Below are 21433 nucleotides of genomic sequence, written 5' to 3' on the forward strand. Positions count from 1 at the left end.
ACTTACCAATAAAATACAGGAATGAGCATACAACACATGCACCGATCATTATACAGAAAACATAAATGCACTCTGAAAGGGGGCATAGATGTTGCAGTTAGGAGGGTTATTTAAATTGCTATATCTATGCACTTCTATAAAGACTGCTACAGAATTAGTAATGGAGAAAGTTTCTTTTGATCACCCTACTTTAATGGGAAATAGCCCAAGTGATAAAAATATTTTATCAATTATGAAGACTCAAAGTAGTCAACATCCATACACACTGATTAGAACTGTTATAATTGTGTAATAAATTGTCATCCTACAAAGCAAATGACCAAGAATCCACATAACTCAAGGAGCACCAGTACCTGCTTTGTAGGCAAAAGCCAAGGAAAGTCAATTGCTCTAAGCTAATGATTTGCCAATTGTCAATATGCAAAATAATACAACATTTATAAGTAAAACCAGTGACAGTAATAATGCTCCAAGCAGCTACTGTTATACACAGAATAAACAACTAACTATTTTTCAAGTTCCACACTAATGCATAGCATTCACTACAGTATTGGTATTTAAAAAATTAATTATAGACTTATTACTGTATTTGACATTTAATATTTCACTAGTTGACTGCATGATTTATAATGCACAACAACTAGCTACAACATCAGCAACATGCCAATACAACACTTGGTGACTGCTCATAGTGGAGTCTTGAGTTTTAGCTGTTACTTAACTCAAGCATTTTTAGAACTTGAAGATTAAACATTACCAACTCACACATTATTATCCCATGAGCCCACAACAGCTACATCTGTGCCAGGCAGATGAAGACAACAAGATGTTGCCATTGAGCTCATACGAACACTTCTCATCTGCCAAAAAGATTGCACATTTTGCCATTACCTTCACAAACTAGAAAATTAAAAAATATAAGAATTGTTGTAACCTACATAAATATTGGTAGAGGTTATAATAATAATAATAATAATAATAATAATAATAATAATAATAATAATAATAATAATAATAATAATAATAATAATAATAATAATAATACCGCCCAGGGAGGTACTACCGTCCTGCCAAGTGAGTGTAAAACGAAAGCCTGTAATTGTTTTACATGATGGTAGGATTGCTGGTGTCCTTTTTTCTGTCTCATGAACATGCAAGATTTCAGGTACGTCTTGCTACTTCTACTTACACTTAGGTCACACTACACATACATGTACAAGCACATATATGCACACCCCTCTGGGTTTTCTTCTATTTTCTTTCTAGTTCTTATTCTTGTTTATTTCCTCTTATCTCCATGGGGAAGTGGAACAGAATTCTTCCTCCGTAAGCCATGCGTGTTGTAAGAGGCGACTAAAATGCCGGGAGCAAGGGGCTAGTAACCTCTTCTCCTGTATATATTACTAAATGTAAAAGGAGAAACTTTCGTTTTTCCTTTTGGGCCACCCCGCCTCGGTGGGATACGGCTGGTGTGTTGAAAGAAAGAAGAATAATAATAATAATAATAATAATAATAATAATAATAATAATAATAATAATAATAATAACAACAACAACAACTTGAGTCCAGGAAATGGGAAGTACAATGCCTGCACTTTAAAGGAGGGGTTTGGGATATTGGCAGTTTGGAGGGATATGTTGTGTATCTTTATATGTGTATGCTTCTAGACTGTTGTATTCTGAGCACCTCTGCAAAAACAGTGATAATGTGCGAGTGTGGTGAAAGTGTTGAATGATGATGAAAGTATTTTCTTTTTGGGGATTTTCTTTCATTTTTTGGGTCACCCTGCCTCGGTGGGAGACGGCCGACTTGTTGAAAAAAAAAAAAAAAAAAAAAAAAATAATAATTTTATTTACTACAAGCACATGGTAATATTGCAGGGTAATATTTAGTTAAGGGATTTAGGGAAACCAGTTAGCAAGACTCGAGTCCTGGAAATGGGAAGTACAATGCCTGCACTTTCAAGGAGGGGTTTGGGATATTGACAGTTTGGAAGGACTTCTCAACTGTCATACCTGAGAGCCTCTGCAAAGACAGTGATTATCTATGAGTGAGGTGAAAGTGTTGAATGATGATGACAAAACTATTTTCTTTCTTTTTGGGTCAGCCTGCCATGGTGGGAGACGGTCAACTTGTATACAGGTCTAGCTGACATCAATGACATACTACTACACGTATGTAGAAAGCCCCTTGTTATGCTGATTATTTTGGGCAAATTAAGTTAGTTTTGTCCTAGGATGCGACCCACACCAGTCGACTAGCACCCTGGTACCCATTTTAAACTGATGGGTGAACAGGGACAGCAGGTGTCTTATGGAAACACAACCCTAATGTTTTCCAGCCTTACTGGAGGAGATTCGAACCCCAGACTTCAATGTGTGAGCTGAGTGTGCTAGTGATCGAGCCACGGGATACCATGCAAGAAGGTAAAGATAGCAAAAACCACGGTAAGGCATAGCACAAGTCTAAATTTTTTTCAATGAACCAGCTACAAAAAAAAAAAATTCTTTCTAAAATTTAGTAATTTATACAGGAGAAGGGGGTTACTAACCCCTTGTTCCCAGCATTTTAGTCACCTCTTATGGCATGCATAGCTTACACAGGAAGAGTTCTCTTCCACTTTCCCAGAAAGAATTCTATACATATGATTAAATATTTAACACAGACTTTCTCTATTTAGTGGGAACAATTTTGGAACTTGATGAGCTGTTGGAGTGTGAGGAGGGTAATATTTTGTAAAGGGATTCAAGGAAATCAATAGCCAGACTCGAGTCCTGGAGGTGGGAAGTACAATGCCCACACTTTAAAAGAGGGGTTTGGGATATTTCCTGTTTGGAGTGACATCTGAACTGTCATATCTACGTGCCTTTGCAAAGACAGTGATTATGTGTGAATGATGATGAAAGTTTCTCTTTCTTTTTTTGGGTCACCCTGCCTCAGTGGGAGACAGCCAGCACGTTGAAAAAAATAAAATATTTTTTTTTTTTTCAACAAGTCGGCCGTCTCCCACCGAGGCAGGGTGACCCAAAATAGAAAGAAAATCCCCAAAAAGAAAACACTTTCATCATCATTCAACACTTTCACCACACTCGCACATTATCACTGTTTTTGCAGAGGTGCTCAGAATACAACAGTCTAGAAGCATACACATATAAAGATACACAACATATCCCTCCAAACTGCCAATATCCCAAACCCCTCCTTATTTACCAACATCAATTATGAATCATATTCACTATTAAGTCTCATAATCATATCTCCCAGTCAATATTACACTAAATAAATAAGTTATTTCAAATTTAAACTGAATGTAATTTAAAATTACAGTATAAAAGCACTACACAAATTGAATTCAGTCTATTTTATCATCCTTCTAAAAAATAAAGCAAATCAAACTGGTATCATCTAACCTGCTCCAACTTTGGCACAGTGAACACTTTTATTAAGGAATCCTGAGCAACAGACATAACTTGCTTTGCATCAGTTGTAAAAGCCACTCCCAGGATGACATCACGGTGAACTTTACATTCATGCAGTTGCTGAAGATCAGTTAACCTCTGCCAGAGATTCTGTACCTCTAAACTGGCTCCTCTTTCACAATTTTCTGGGAAAAATAAAGTAGTTTAAATATCCCTGTAGATAACTATGATTAATACTGGTCATTCATAATGGATTGTGTATCACAAATAGTAAACAAATTAATTGTCTGTACTGTACTTACTGCTTACAGAATGCAGGTTACAAATAATAATGCCTGGAATGTAGGACTTCAGACAAATGATAAAATGTTGTCACCCAAAAAGCATATCTAAGAATTTAAGAGTATGGGGTGATTCAAGACTATAATTTAAAACTGAACACCAGACCAATTGGTTCATGTTAAGCTTAACTATATGTAGTAAAATAGAGAATTATAAGTACAGCATTATATTCATAGGAAGCATTTAACCCATAAGGTTCATACAGATCCTGGTAAATGAGAGGTAATCAGATTTGGTTTAATGGGGAGTACCTCCATATCCTTGGATCAAAAGCCCTTCACTCAGAACATGGCACCTCACCTTGAAAGGTTTAATAGGTACTTTTGAGATTTGAAGAGTTCCTTGACCTTGTAAACCATTCAGTCCTCTTGGGAATAAAAATTTTAATTTCTCCATGCACAAGAACATTCAAGGTAAAATTAAACAGTAAAAAGCTACTAGCATAAATAAAACACTTCACAGAAATAAATGCTATCACACAAAGTTAAAATAAACAGAATTAGTTAAAACCCTTTGAATTGGTACTGTCAAAAACCTCTCCCAAAAGTTATACAAAAACCTTGATAAAAGCAAAAATTATGTCATGAGTTGACAGTTAAAATGTGTTCGTCAGTTGCATGCCACTAGATACAAAGGAAGGAAGAAGGGAAAGGCAGGAACATCTACAAATAACTGGTTAAGGGTGAAGTGTGTGCACATGATCCTCAATTGAGTTGCATCAGTGATGATTCCTGTTGCAGGAAACAAGGCCAAACACCCACATCCTGCAGAACCCTACATAACTTGGTTCTTGCCTGTAGGGCCCACCCTGTCTAAAACTACCCAAGAATATAGCTGTGTATGTGACCCAAAGTCACTAAGGCAGAAATCTGTTACAAAGACTCTCCTAAAGGGATCCAAATAGAGAATCTCTTCACTTGTTCCAAATGTGTTGTATGCATGCACAAGAAGACTTGAGCCATTGGCAGCACTACAGTTATTAACCCTTTCAGGGTCCGTCCCGTAGATCTACAGCTTCACGTTGAGTGTCCAAACTGTAGATCTACGCCAAAATTTTAGCGCCATCAAATTTAGCACGAAAACGCTCATAGGCCTACATGTGAGAGAACGGGTCTGCGTGGTGGGTGTGTGCCATAAACAAAAAATCTAGGCGCCCGCATACCATTGTGGGAACGCCGGCTCAGTTACCCTTGTTCACCATGCCTCGTCGCAAGGCAGCTCTCACTCCAAGGAAAATTGGGACTCTCCTATTCCTATCTGATAGTTCTGACAAAGATTGAAGTGGAAATGAAGATGAATTCTTTGGCTTTGATCAGTTAGTGACTGAAAGGAATGACCAGGATATCGATAATAGTGCAGAAAACCCTGACGATCCTCAACCTTCTACCTCTGGTGTGGGCACTCGTCAGTCACGGTCAGTTGTACCTCAACGCAAGAGAAAACTATTATTTTCGTGTGGCCAGGCCACTGACATCAGTAATGATGATGATAGTGACGTGGATTGTGATTTTATTGCTCTTGACGATCATTCGAGTAGTGATAGTGAGGAAACACATTCACCAGTGAAGTGTCGGTATGTACGCCGCCGCATGTGCTCGGGTAGTGTACCCTATGCCGTGCCCAGGGGACGGAGTACATCCTGGAGTACATCCCGTGGCCCTACACCAGGTACAGACAGTGATAGTGAGGATGATGTGGCTACACTTGGCATGGATAGGCCACAGGCATCAGTAGATGGTGGTAGTGGTGATGGTAGTGCCACGGCCATGCGTGACTCACCAGCCCAGGCTGGGACCCACACTGCTGACTCCGCAGTTCAAGGACAAAGCGGAGCATCAGCCACCACAACCACAACTACCCGCACAACCAGCCTAAGATGTCCAGTATCCACCAGCAAACCATATCTGGGATTGGCAGCAAAATCCCAATTTTGTTCCCAAGCCCCACCACTTTGATGACTCTGAAAGTGGAATTCTACCAGCTTGTCCTCTTGGAAACACTGCAAATAAACTGAAATTCTTTGAACTATTCTTTGACCAGCTATTGATAGAAACTGTTGTCAGGAAAAGTAACAAGTATTTTGAGTACACCATGGCAAATACGATCATATCACCACAGTCAAGACTACACGGGTGGAAAGAGACGACTGTTGCAGAAATGTATTTGCTTTTTGCAACAATAATGCTTATGCCTCATGTCTATAAGCATAATATAAAAGCATACTGGTCCACAGATCGGCTAATTTCTACCCCGGTCTTCAGTGAAATCATGCCAGTGAACAGGTTTATCTTACTGTTACGTATGTTGCACTTCTCTGACAAAACCAGGCCTGACAGAAGTGACAGGTTATACAAGATTAGAAATGTTTTTATGTATCTCAAACAAAAGTTCAGCATGTACTTTTATCCATTCAAGAATCATGTAATTAACGAGTCTTTGATTTTGTTCAAAGGTAGGCTGTCATTCAAGCAGTATATACCAAGCAAGAGGAAACGCTTTGGTATAAAACTGTTTGTACTCTGTGACTGTGACAGTGGCCTGGTATTGGATATTGTTGTATACACGGGAAGTAAAACATTGAAAGATACCAAGATGTTATTGGGTATCTCAGGTGACGTAGTGAGAAGCATGATGGCACCTTATCTTGGTAAGGGGCATACATTATATACCAATAACTGGTACACAAGCCCATTACTCAGTCATTTCTTGCGAGTGAACAAGACAGATGTGTGTGGCACAGTGCGCTCTAATCGTAAACATGTGCCCAGGCTCAACGCAGGTGCTCGTGCAGGTGTTTACTGCCAATGACATCATGGCATTACGGTGGCATGACAAACGAGATGTCACATTGTTGACAACCATCTAACGTAATGAAATACAAGACAGTGGCAAAGTTGATCGAGTGACTAATGAACGTATTTGAAAACCAGTGACAGTGATTGATTATACACAAAACATGCGCTTGGTTGACAAATATGACATGCAGATTGGCTTTCTTGATTGTGTTCGTAAAAGTTACAAGTGGTACATGAAACTTTTCTTCCATCTCATGGACATTTCATTGCTCAATGCATATAATATGTACCAAATGAAGACTGGCAACAGACCACCGTGTGGTGAATTTTGTTTGTCTGTTGTCAGACAACTCATAATGAAGTACCAGGTAACAACACCTGCTATACAACAAGGTCCTCGAACTCCTCAGGATATACCCAAGCGTTTGAGGAGAGAAGGTGATCATTTCATAATACAGCTTCCTTCAACTCAGAAGAAATTTGCTCAGAAGAGATGCATCGTCTGTGCACAAATAAAACGATGGCAACAAAGACGCAAAGACACTCGGTTTATGTGTGAGGAATGTAAGGTACCTCTGTGCATGGTGCCTTGTTTCAAGGAGTTCCACAAGCTCCAGCAGTTCTAAAACCATGTCCAGTGATTGTAAATATGTAAATGTATGATAGAACATTAGTATTATACAATATTTGTGCATGTTTATTGTAATAAACAACAGTGGTAAACAATAATATGATAATAACTTTAGTGCGGTTATTGTGTTCAATACAGTGAGTTTATATATATACATTATATACAGTATTGGTCTCTCAGGCCCCAAATGTTAGTAGAAAAAGAAAAAAATTAGAAAAGAAAAAACTACAAAAAACGTTAAATAAAGTAATGCGCGTATGTGGAAATCGTCGATGTTGCCGCCACCACGTCATTTGGGGTCAACTTCTCGGCACTGTATCTCGGTAAGTACTGATCAGAATTTTTTTTTTGTCTTATTACCTTCACAAAAATATACTCTAATTCTGTAAGAAAAAAGAATTTTTTTTTTTTTTTCAAAATTTCTTGGAAACTGGAGCACCACTTCAGATTTTGGCCTTGGACCCTGAAGGGATTAAACAGTTTCTATATCCTTTTTGGTAATGATATTCTTAACATACGAGGCCCATCAATCTATCTCAGTAGTAGTAACTGGTTACTACTACTGAGACTGGTAACTGGTTACTACTACTGAGTACTCCTAGCAGAAGAGTATACCAGTTAGTAATTCCACAGTCACTAGTGAATGTAGCCTTACAGCTAGTTCACGATGTACCAGGTGTTGCACACCCTGGTATGGATCGTTCAGTAAAACAAGCCAGATTGAAATACTTTTGGCCTCGTATGGCAACTGATATTTCTGAGTATGTTAGGAAATGTAGTGTCTGCATGCAACATAAAGGCAATGCTAATGGTCCTAATCCAATCCAAGTGTATCCAACTACTAGCGAACCTTGGGAAAGAGTTGCGCTTGATTTGTTAACTAATTTTGAATGTTCCCTCCAAGGTAACAAACATCTGTGTGTTATGGTAGACCATTTCACCAGATATTGCGAGTTAGTTCCTATTGCAGATAAGACTGCCGAGACAGTAGCTAAAGCGTTTAAAGAACGCATTATCTGCAGGCATACCACTCCTAAGTCCCTAGTAACAGATAATGGAGGTGAATTCTGTAATGAAATTCTTGAAAATTTGTGTACCTTGTACAAGATCTCTAAATCCACCATTGTTCCTCATCATCCTGCCAGCAATGGGTTAGCGGAACGAACCAATAAGAAAGTACTTGATGTATTGAGAGCCACTATCAATCCCAATAGTGAAACTTGGGATGAAGTTATACCTGATGTGCAGTGTGCTATAAATTCTGCTTACAATGTTTCTATAGGTGACACTCCACATTATGCATTGTACGGTGTAGATAAACGTTTGCCTTATGAGTTGTTATATTCTAATCCGAAACCAAATTACAACCCTGATGATTTCGTAGCAACTCGTACCAGCTTAGCTCAAAGTGTTTTTAGAAGAATCCGTGAAACACTTCATAAATCAACAGCAGAATTTACAAGAGTCGCAAACACTCGATCAAAGCCATCCAAAATCAAAGTAGGTTCGAGAGTTATGCTGATTAACTTTAACAAAACGTCTGCAATGCCAAAGCTTGATCAAAGGTTTGTTGGTCCTTATCGCGTAGTTGAACATATCACTGGTAATAAGTATAAGGTTAGAGAGATTAGTACTGGTCAGTATAAAGAATCGCATTTGGATCATATGAAGTTAGTATGTGATGATAATGATGTTCCAACCCAGACTAATGTGACAGACTCTGACAATCCTCCTGATCCTGTACTCTCTTCCTCTGATACTCAGTCAGATGATCAACCTGAATGTCGTTATTCCCTACGTACACGACAGGTATTGAGAAATCCTCAAGTATCATTTGTAACTTCCAATTCAGATTTGCCTCAAATACAGCATGAGTTAGCCAATGCTACAGAGTTTGATCCTCCCAGAGATGACACCCATTCTGCATATGTCAATCACACCCTAGCAGAGTTGGGGTTAAATGTAAATAACCTGTATAGATGAATAATTACAGTATCAACTTATCAGTATTAAAGAATTTTTTTTTGTGTTCATGTTCTCTCCGCATTCTGAGAGTTAACAGTCTAGATTTGCGTGCACCGAATCTGCCTTTCTGTTAAACACTCTTTCTTTGTATATATTCCTTCCTCAGAATCCGTAGATCACACGAATACAGATCGATCGATCAAAATTTTTGTTTTTATCACTTGTAATCTCAATGTTGAGTTCGTTGTTCATTTGTTGAGTTTTAAGTTGTACTATAGTATACCTTGTATTGCATTACAGTTTCAGTTACGTAAGCTTTCATTCCAATGTTCTACTTATGTATCTATAATGTTTCATGTTGTGTACTTTGACATTGTATAGAATCAGCCCAAGCCGTATACCTGCCATCTCTAGTTTGTATTAGTTGTATGTCGAGACGACATACGTTAGCGTCGCCGAGCTCTCAGTAGTAGTAACCAGTTACCAGTCTCAGTAGTAGTAACCAGTTACCAGTAACCAGTGTCCGTTGACTCACGACCAACCGTCTTGAGTCACGGTCTTCATATTGTGCTGAGCTGACACTATTTCAAAACACCCACTACGGGGTACTGGCCAGACGGCTAGTCAGTTTTACGAGTGTAGCCAAGGAGATAGGTAATCGGCTACGGGCCCTGTCCACATATCAGTAATTATACGTATAACAGCCTACGTGAGTATTTCTACCCTAATCCACGTATCGAACTCCCACATGATATCTACTCTTCAGCACTTACCCTCACACTCAGCAGAATCCTCTACAGAATCTAATTCACCTTCAAGTACATCACTTAGATGAAGAGAATCGTAAAGGCCATATGATCTTGATCTTCGAGGATGTGGTTTTGTAAACAGCTGTTTAGGAACTTGCCCAAATTCAGTGATTTGAACTTCTAATGCTAGCCTGTCATTGAGGTCTGTAATTGCAGTCAGGTCCACAGATCCCTCATAGCAAAGGTGGTAAAATACTGCAGAGAAAAAAATTAAAGTTGAAAATTTTTGTTAATTTGAATTTTATATACAACATGACATTTTATCAGAGATCTGATATTTTATACATGGCACAGTGCAATGAATATGCTTTTTGAATGGTTTTAGTTTCTTACTGACTTTAATAATAAGACATTTTATAAAATGAAAAATATTTATCAATTTTTACAGCTCCACCCCCTTTTCCTCATCCCCAAGATGCAGCCCACAACAGTTACTTAACACCTAGGTATTAATTTACTGCTAGGCAAAAGAGAGAACAGCAAGTGTTAGGAGACTTACTTATCCATCTTGTCCCACCCTGAAAGTGGTTATATTCCAAGCATTTCAGCTTTGAACTAAGACCTTTTATTTGACTATAATTTCATAAATTGTTAGCCAGTTATTATTTCAGCATCAAAAGCAGCAGTCATATCCAATGTGTCTGCTTTAAGTTAATAATCAAGCCTGTAATCCCTTTCTATTAAACTTATTAAAGCCATATAGCATGAACTAATAGAATATTCAATTCTCTTGTATTCACTGTAAACTCCTAAATTTACAATTACACTCACCTAAGTGACCATATGTACAAAATTGCTCATTGTTATTGCCTTATTAATCTTTAGTTAGTTTTAAGTTTGCCCGAAATGCTCTGTATATAAAGGGGCTTTCAGCATATACACCCAAATGTCATTCTCCTTTGTACAAACATTGTAACACTCTGAAATAAATTTATCATTATCAACCCAGACCAGACAACATAACCTGTAAATTTGTCTACCCTTGCACTGCTTATAAGGAACTCAGATCAAAATTTACATGTCAACTTTTAATTTTGCATTGGCCTACATGTGGCTTGCCTCATTCCACTAATAAGCATTCATGGCACTAATGATTCTTCATTAAAATTAGAGTTCATAGTTATTGCGTATGTAACCAAACTATTTTAAAATTATTCACTACTGAACAAGTATCTTCATCAGGTGCCAGATCAACTGGGCTGTGGTGGATATGTGAGGCAGCAGGCCTCCAGCAGCAACAACCTGATTGACCAGGCTAGCACCAGACCAGCCTGACTCATGGCTAGGCTCCAGGAGTAGAAACACTTGAAACTCGTCAAAGGTATGTATATCAAAGGTATTACAGTATATCCATAACAAGGAAAATACAGGAAATTATATACGTATATTGCATTTCAGTCTCCTTATGCTGGCCATAATGATATGTGGGATTTTTTTTTTTTTTAACATGTCAGCCGTCTCCCACCAAGGTAGGGTGAACCAAAAAAATAAAAACACTTTCACCATCATTCAACACTTTCACCATGAAACTATCCTAAGTACATATTTTCTGCAAGTAAACTTTTATGATGAAAAACAAATAATTTGACAAGGACAAAAACAAAAATTATTCCATTTGCCTCCATTATCAGTGAGAATCATTCAAAACAAAAGGAGAAAAATAGCTATTCATATATTTATCTTACAATTATCAGCTTTCTCTGCCTCTTCCCCATTCTGCTTGTAGCCAAACAGAAGATCAATCCATTGATGCAAATTATTTGAGACATATTCCGATTCAAGAGCTTCTCGCATAATTTTTATCACACTGCGAGGATCTGAAAGAATAATTTATTTTTGCCTGTAGTAGGGTCATATAAAATAAAATAGTAATATATAGTACATATATAAAGATCAATAACATTCAATGGATCCTCATAAATATTTAAGTTTCAATTTATTTCAAGAACTGCTAAAAAAAATATCTCTAAACTATCAAACTTTTATCTGTTTTACTGTTTCTTATATTAAAAAAAGTCGATTCAACAGAAATGACAACCTACGCAATTTTCACTAGCATTACTAGGCCCCCATGCTCAAAATTCATTAACCCTTTGACTGTTTCAGGCCCCTTTCTGAACTGTCATTCTATGTTGCTAAATTTTTGAAAAAAAAAAAAAAAAAAAATTATTTTTTCTTATGAAATGATAATCTTTTCCCGATGGTAATGACACCAAAAGTTCGAAATTTGGTCGAAAACTCATGGAATTACGCTCCTGTGAAGTTAGCGGTCTCGGCGACATATGTGTATCGGCGATTTCGCCGACTTTGAGCCCTATTTTCAGCCAATTCTGTTGTTCCAGTTGACCAAACTCATAGCTATTTCTTTAGAACTCCATTTTATCTATCAGCTGAGTACAAGAAACCTCCATTTACTAGTTTGGACTACCCAATATGGTGGTCAGAAATTGGCAAATTGGCCAATTTCACGCAAACTAAAAAAGATGCCAATTTCAAAATAGGGTCCAGAATAAACAAGGTAGACATTCTTGGCACTAAAATAACATATCCTCTGTTCATTAGTCACATCTCTAGGCCCCTCTTATATTATTATTGCTTTCTATTTTGATTTTTTATTCATACAAAAAAATACAAAATTTACTGTTATGCAGACTACTGCATTATTGTAAAAATGGTATAAATAATATCAGTGCACTAGTGAAAGAATATTAGACTCTCCAGTTGACGTGTATTGGACGTGTGGTGTGATTTGTTTACTCCTGAACATTGGTAAAAATCGAACATTTCCGCTACTTTGAGCTCAGTTTCAAGGTCGTTTTCATCGTCAAAGTAATGAAAATCATCTCTATTTCTGTAATATGCTTTCCATTTTATCACCTAAGACCATGAAAACGCAAATACATCGATAAATACTATACGAAAATACACATCAAAGTCGGCGTTTTAATCCAAAAAAACGATCAGTTTTTTTTCTCATTACGCACTGTGTGCTGCAGGATTTTTTTATGTGGTGCACACTGACCACACAGACCCATTCTCTCACATGTGAGCCTACCAGCTTTCTTCCACTTGATTTGAAGCCGCTAGAATTTTTTTTTTTTTTTTTTTTTTTTTTTTTCAACAAGTCGGCCGTCTCCCACCGAGGCAGGGTGACCCAAAAAAGAAAGAAAATCCCCAAAAAGAAAATACTTTCATCATCATTCAACACTTTCACCACACTCACACATTACGTCAGAAACAGTGGCGCGTAAGACGTATTTTTACGGCGTAAACAGTCAAAGGGTTAAGACATATTCAATTCGCAGACCGAGTGGGCTTTCACATGTGTTAACTACTGGACCAGCTGGCTCTAACAGAATTCATCCAACTAGGTATATTTTTATACACCATAGGGAGCTTAGTATGGGCCACCACTGTGACCACAAATGCATTTGTGGACACACTGGCCTGAGAGTCTTACCACTCGCCTGCTGTCAGTTCAGTCCCCACCCATTCAGTGGTTTGTTTGCAATCATGTTATTATAATTTCATGAGTAGAGACATTCAAAATGTGCACACACAAAAATAATTTGTAGATTTTATTTTTTTCAACAAACCGGCCATATCCCACCGAGGCAGGGTGGTCCAAAAAAAAAAGTTTCTCTTTTTAAATTTAGTAATTTATACAGGAGAAGGGGTTACTAGCCCCTTGCTCCCGGCATTTTAGTCACCTCTTACAACATGCATGGCTTACGGAGGAAGAATTCTGCTCCACTTCCCCATGGAGATAATTTGTAGATTTTTTTTTTTTTTTCAACAAGTCGGCCGTCTCCCACCGAGGCAGGGTGACCCAAAAAAGAAAGAAAATCCCCAAAAAGAAAATACTTTCATCATCATTCAACACTTTCACCACACTCGCACATTATCACTGTTTTTGCAGATGTGCTCAGGATACAACAGTTTAGAAGCATATACATAAAAAGATACACAACATATCCCTCCAAACTGCCAATATCCCAAACCCCTCCTTTAAAGTGCAGGCATTGTACTTCCCATTTCCAGGACTCAAGTCCAACTATATGAAAATAACCGGTTTCCTTGAATCCCTTCACTAAATATTACCCTGCTCACACTCCAACAGATCGTCAGGTCCCAAGTACCATTCGTCTCCATTCACTCCTATCTAACACGCTCATGCACACTTGCTTGAAGTCCAAGCCCCTCGCCCACAAAACCTCCTTTACCCCCTCTCTCCAACCCTTTCGAGGACGATCCCTACCCCGCCTTCCTTTCCCTATAGATTTAAATGCTTTCCATGTCATTCTACTTTGATCCATTCTCTCTAAATGACCAAACCACCTCAACAACCCCTCTTCTGCCCTCTGACTAATACTTTTATTAACTCCACACCTTTTCCTAATTTCCACACTCCAAATTTTCTGCATAATATTTACACCATACATTGCCCTTAACCCTTTGAGGGTTTCGGCCGTACTAGTACGGCTTACGACCCAAAGTTTTTGACGTAGTAGTACGCCTAAATTCTAGCGCCCTCAAATCTAGTGGGAGAAAGCTGGTAGGCCTACATATGAAAGAATGGGTCTATGTGGTCAGTGTGCACAGTATAAAAAAAATCCTGCAGCACACAGTGCATAATGATAAAAAAAAAAACTTTGACCGTTTTTTTGGAATAAAACAGCGACTTTGCACTGTATTTTCATATGGTATTTATTGTTGTATTCTAGTTTTCTTGGTCTCATTTTATAGAATGGAAGACATATTACAGAAATTGTGATGATTTTGACTGGTTTTACAATGAAAAGTACCTTGACATTGAGCTCAAAGTAGCAGAAATGTTCGATTTTTTCCAAAGTTCAAAAGTAAACAAATCATGCCAAGCGTCCAATACACGTCAACTGGTGAGTCTAATATTCTTTTACAAGTGCGCCAATATTATTTATACCATTTTTTACACTAATGCAGTAGTCTGCATAACAGTAAATCTTCTATTTTTTGTGAGAATAAAAATTCAAAGTGGAAAGCAAAAGAATGTAAGAAGGGCCTTGAGACGTGACTAATGAACAAACGAAATGTCATTTTAGCCAGGAATGTCTTTCTTGTTTATTCTGGACCCTATTCGGAAATTGGCATCTTTTGAAATTTGTGTGAAATTGGCAAAATTGCTAAATTCTGACCACTGTACTGGATAGTCGAAATTGGTAAATGGGTGGTTTCTTGCATTCATTCGATAGAAAAAATGGAGTTCTAGCGAAATATTCATGTTTTTTGTCAACTAGTGCAGTGCAATTGGCCGAAAATGGGGCTCAAAGTGGGCAAAATTGCCGATGCGTAAACATCGCCGAGACCGCTAACTTCGCGAGAGCATAATTCCGTAAGTTTTCCATCAAATTTCATAATTTTGGTGTCATTATGATCGGGGAAAGATTCTCTATCTTTTCATAAGAATTTTTTTTTTTTTTAAATTTGGCCGACCCTGAGAACAAGTCTCGGAGAGGGCCTGTCGACCCTCAAAGGGTTAAACAAGACATCTCCACTGCCTCCAACCATCTCCTCGCTGCTGCATTTACCACCCAAGCTTCACACCCATATAAGAGTGTTGGTACTATTATACTTTCATACATTCCCTTCTTTGCCTCCACAAATAACGTTTTTTGACTCCATATATACCTCAATGCACCACTCACCTTTTTTCCCTCATCAATTCTATGATTAACCTCATCCTTCATATATCCATCCGCCGACACGTCAACTCCCAAGTATCTGAAAACATTCACTTCTTCCATACTCCTCCCCAATTTGATATCCAATTTTTCTTTATCTAAATCATTTGATACCCTCATCACCTTACTCTTTTCTTTGTTCACTTTCAACTTTCTACCTTTACACACATTCCCAAACTCGTCCACTAACCTTTGCAATTTTTCTTTAGAATCTCCCATAAGCACAGTATCATCACCAAAAAGTAACTGTCAGTTCCCATTTTGAATTTGATTCCCCAAAATTTAATCCCACCCCTCTCCTGAACACCCTAGCATTTACTTCCTTTACAACCCCGTCTATAAATATATTAAACAATCATGGTGACATTACACATCCCTGTCTAAGACCTACTTTTACCAGGAAGTATTCTCCCTTTCTTCTACACACCCTAACCTGAGCCTCACTATCCTCATAAAAACTGTTTACAGCATTTAATAACTTACCACCTATTCCATATACTTACAACATCTGCCACATTGCTCCTCTATCCACTCTATCATATCCCTTTTCTAAATCTATAAATGCAATAAAAACTTCCCTACCTTTATCTAAATACTGTTCACATATATGCTTCAATGTAAACACTTGATCTACACATCCCCTACCCACTCTCAAACCTCCTTGCTCATCCGCAATCCTACATTCTGTCTTACCTCTAATTCTTTCAATTATTACCCTACCGTACACTTTTCCTGGTATGCTCAGTAAACTTATTCCTCTATAATTTTTACAATCTCTTTTGTCCCCTTTCCCTTTATATAAAGGGACTATACATGCTCTCTGCCAATCCCTAGGTACCTTCCCCTCTTTCCTATATTTATTAAACAAAAGTACCAACCACTCCAACACTATATCCCCCCCTGCTTTTAACATTTCTGTCATGATCCCATCAGTTCCAGCTGCTTTTCCCCCTTTCATTCTACGTAATGCCTCACGTACCTCCCCCACACTTACATTCTGCTCTTCTTCACTCCTAAAAGATGGTATACCTCCCTGACCAGTGCATGAAATTACCGACTCTCTTTCTTCCTTAACATTTAAAAGTTCCTCAAAATATTCTCACCATCTACCTAATACCTCCATCTCCCCATCTACTAACTCCCCTACTCTGTTTTTAACTGACAAATCCATACTTTCCCTTGACTTTCTTAACTTGTTTAACTCACTCCAAAATTTTTTCTTATTTTCATTAAAATTTCTTGACAGTGCCTCTCATCTGCTCTCCTTTTGCACTCTCTCACCACTCTCTTCACCTTTCTTTTACTCTCCATATACTCTGCTCTTCTTAAAACACTTCTGCTTTGTAAAAACCTCTCATAAGCTACCTTTTTCTCTTTTATCACACCCTTTACTTCATCATTCCACCAATCACTCCTCTTTCCTCCTGCACCCACCCTCCTATAACCACAAACTTTTGCCCCACATTCTAATACTGCATTTTTAAAACTATTCCAACCCTCTTCAACCCCCCCCCCCACTGCTCATCTTTGCACTAGCCCACCTTTCTGCCAATAGTCGTTTATATCTCACCCGAACTTCCTCCTCCCTTAGTTTATACACTTTCACCTCCCTCTTACTTGTTGTTGCCACCTTCCTCTTTTCCCATCTACCTCTTACTCTAACTGCAGCTACAACTAAATAATGATCCGATATATCAGTTGCCCCTCTATAAACATGTACATCCTGGAGACTACCCATCAACCTCTTATCCACCAATACATAATCTAATAAACTACTTTCATTACATGCTACATCATACCTTGTATATTTATTTTTCCTCTTTTTCATAAAATATGTATTACTTATTACCAAATCTCTTTCTACACATAGCTCAATTAAAGGCTCCCCATTTACATTTACCCCTGGCACCCCAAATTTACCTACTACTCCCTCCATAACATTTTTACCCACTTTAGCATTGAAATCCCCAACCACCATTACTCTCACACTTGATTCAAAACTCCCTATGCATTCACTCAACATTTCCCAACATCTCTCTCTCCTCTACACTTCTTTCTTCTCCAGGTGCATACACACTTACTATAACCCACTTTTCGCATCCAATCTTTATTTTACTCCACATAATCCTTGAATTAATACATTTATAGTCCTCCTTTTCCTGCCATAGCTTATCCTTCAACATTATTGCTACTCCTTCTTTAGCTCTAACTCTATTTGAAACCCCTGACCTAATCCCATTTATTCCTCTCCATTGAAACTCTCCCACCCCCTTCAGCTTTGTTTCACTTAAAGCCAGGACATCCAGCTTCTTCTCATTCATAACATCCACAATCATCTCTTTCTTATCATTTGCACAATATCCACGCACATTCAGACTTCCCACTTTGACAATTTTCTTCTTCTTATTCTTTTTAGTAATCTTTACAGGAAAAGGGGTTACTAGCCCATTGTTCCCGGCATTTTAGTTGACTTTTACAACACGCATGGCTTACGGAGGAAATATTCTTATTCCACTTCCCCATGAATATAAAAGGAAAAGAAATAAGACCAAGAACTATTAAGATAAAATCAAAGAAAACTCAGATGAGTGTGTATAAATAAACGTGTACATGTATGTGTAGTGTGACCTAAGTGTAAGTAAAAGTAGCAAGACATACCTGTAATCTTGCATATTTATGAGACAGACAAAAGACACCAGCAATCCTACCATCATGTAAAACAATTACAGGCTTTCGTTTTACACTCACTTGGCAGGACGGTAGTACCTCCCTGGGTGGTTGCTGTCTACCAACCTACTACCTGATTATATATATATATATATATATATATATATATATATATATATATATATATATATATATATATATATATATATATATATATATATATATATATATATATATACACATATATATATATATAATATATATATATATACATATATATATATATATATATACATATATATATATATACATATATATATATATATATACATATATATATATATATACATATATATATATATATATACATATATATATATATATACATATATATATATACAGTGGACCCCCGGTTAACGATTTTAATCCGTGCAAGAGGGCTCATCGTTATGCGAAATAATCGTTATGCGAATGAATTTTCCCCATAAGAAATAATGGAAATAAAATTAATCCGTGCAAGATGCCCAAAAGTATGAAAAAAATTTTTTTTTACCACATGAAATGTTAATTTTAATACACACAAACTGAAAAAGGCATGCACAATTAAATGACACTTACTTTTATTGAAGATCTGGTGATGATTGATGGGATGGGAGGAGGGGAGAGCATTATCTTCTTACTGTTTAGAAGGGGAATCCCCTTCCATTACGACTTGAGGTAGCAAGTCCTTTTCCGGGGTTACTTCCCTTCTTCTTTTAATGCCACTAGGACCAGCTTGAGAGTCACTGGACCTCTGTCGCACAACAAATCTGTCCATAGAGCTCTGTACCTCCCGTTCCTTTACGATTTGTCTAAAATGGGCCACAACATTGTCATTGAAATAGTCACCAGCACGGCTTGCAACAGCTGTGTCAGGGTGATTTTCATCTATAAAGGTTTGCAGTTCAACCCACTGTGCACACATTTCCTTAATCTTTGAAGTAGGCACAATGGATTCCACAACTGGCATAGGCTTCTCAGGGTTAGCCCCAAACCCTTCAAAATCTTTCTTAATTTCCATACTAATTCTCACCCTTTTTACCACAGGGTTGGCACTAGAAGCTTTCTTGGGGCCCATGGTCACTTATTTTCCAGAAACAGCACCGAAAACACTGTAATAATACGAAATATTCCGAGTGTATGCTTGGATGTTACCGCGGAGGCTGGCTGGTAAACAATGGGACGGCCGGCACATGTGAGGGCACATTGGACGCGTCTCGGACGAAAATCGGTAAGCGGGTTTTTAATCGGTATGCGCGGCAAAAATTTTGCGATAAAAGTAATCGTTATGCGGAAAAATCGCTATGTGATGCCATCGTTATGCGGGGGTCCACTGTATATACATATATATATATATACATATATATATTGTAGTAGTAGGTTGGTAGACAGCAACCACCCAGGGAGGTACTACCGTCCTGCCAAGTGAGTGTAAAACGAAGCCTGTGATTGTTTTACATGATGGTAGGATTGCTGATGTCTTTTGTCTGTCTCATAAATATGCAAGATTACAGGCATGTCTTGCTACTTCTACTTACACTTAGGTCACACTACACATACATGTACACATTTATTTATACACACTCATCTGAGTTTTCTTTGATTTTATCTTAATAGTTCTTGGTCTTATTAATTTTCCTTTTATATCCATGGGGAAGTGGAATAAGAATCTTTCCTCCGTAAGCCATGCGTGTTGTAAAAGTCAACTAAAATGCCGGGAACAATGGGCTAGTAACCCCTTTTCCTGTAAAGATTACTAAAAAGAATAAGAAGAAGAAAATTGTCAAAGTGGGAAGTCTGAATGTGCGTGGATGTTGTGCAGATGATAAGAAAGAGATGATTGTGGATGTTATGAATGAGAAGAAGCTGGATGTCCTGGCTTTAAGTGAAACAAAGCTGAAGGGGGTGGGAGAGTTTCAGTGGAGAGGAATAAATGGGATTAGGTCAGGGGTTTCAAATAGAGTTAGAGCTAAAGAAGGAGTAGCAATAATGTTGAAGGATAAGCTATGGCAGGAAAAGAGGGACTATAAATGTATTAATTCAAGGATTATGTGGAGTAAAATAAAGATTGGATGTGAAAAGTGGGTTATAATAAGCGTGTATGCACCTGGAGAAGAGAGAAGTGTAGAGGAGAGAGAGAGATTTTGGGAAATGTTGAGTGAATGCGTGGGGAGTTTTGAATCAAGTGTGAGAGTAATGGTGGTTGGGGATTTTAATGCTAAAGTGGGTAAAAATGTTATGGAGGGAGTAGTAGGTAAATTTGGGGTGCCAGGGGTAAATGTAAATGGGGAGCCTTTAATTGAGCTATGTGTAGAAAGAAATTTGGTAATAAGTAATACATATTTTATGAAAAAGAGGATAAATAAATATACAAGGTATGATGTAGCACGTAATGAAAGTAGTTTATTAGATTATGTATTGGTGGATAAAAGGTTGATGGGTAGGCTCCAGGATGTACATGTTTATAGAGGGGCAACTGATATATCGGATCATTATTTAGTTGTAGCTACAGTTAGAGTAAGAGGTAGATGGGAAAAGAGGAAGGTGGCAACAACAAGTAAGAGGGAAGTGAAAGTGTATAAACTAAGGGAGGAGGAAGTTCGGGTGAGATATAAGCGACTATTGGCAGAAAGGTGGGCTAGTGCAAAGATGAGTAGTGGGGGGGTTGAAGAGGGTTGGAATAGTTTTAAAAATGCAGTATTAGAATGTGGGGCAGAAGTTTGTGGTTATAGGAGGGTGGGGGCAGGAGGAAAGAGGAGTGATTGGTGGAATGATGAAGTAAAGGGTGTGATAAAAGAGAAAAAGGTAGCTTATGAGAGGTTTTTACAAAGCAGAAGTGTTATAAGAAGAGCAGAGTATATGGAGAGTAAAAGAAAGGTAAAGAGAGTGGTGAGAGAGTGCAAAAGGAGAGCAGATGATAGAGTGGGAGAGGCACTGTCAAGAAATTTTAATGAAAATAAGAAAAAATTTTGGAGTGAGTTAAACAAGTTAAGAAAGCCTAGGGAAAATATGGATTTGTCAGTTAAAAACAGAGTAGGGGAGTTA

The 21433-nt window shown here is 37.8% G+C and overlaps 1 protein-coding gene across 5 annotated transcripts in view; it reads right to left on the bottom strand.

Annotated features, from left to right (window-relative positions):
- The window catches only part of LOC128684965 (protein FAN), an 81085-nt gene that overhangs the window by 21092 nt on the left and 38560 nt on the right, over positions 1-21433 (bottom strand). For 4 of the 5 annotated variants that reach the window (XM_070095495.1, XM_070095336.1, XM_070095402.1 and 1 more), the window contains 4 exons: positions 11648-11779; positions 9927-10157; positions 3412-3605; positions 766-860 (listed from right to left, as the gene is read on the bottom strand). In XM_070095495.1, coding sequence (XP_069951596.1) covers positions 766-860; positions 3412-3605; positions 9927-10157; positions 11648-11779 — 652 coding nt within the window. The remainder of the gene's footprint in view (positions 1-765; positions 861-3411; positions 3606-9926; positions 10158-11647; positions 11780-21433) is intronic. The other variant, XM_070095447.1, reaches the window with a different exon arrangement.

The sequence above is a fragment of the Cherax quadricarinatus genome, chromosome 1 (assembly GCF_038502225.1).
Source record: "Cherax quadricarinatus isolate ZL_2023a chromosome 1, ASM3850222v1, whole genome shotgun sequence".
Lineage (NCBI taxonomy): Eukaryota > Metazoa > Arthropoda > Malacostraca > Decapoda > Parastacidae > Cherax > Cherax quadricarinatus.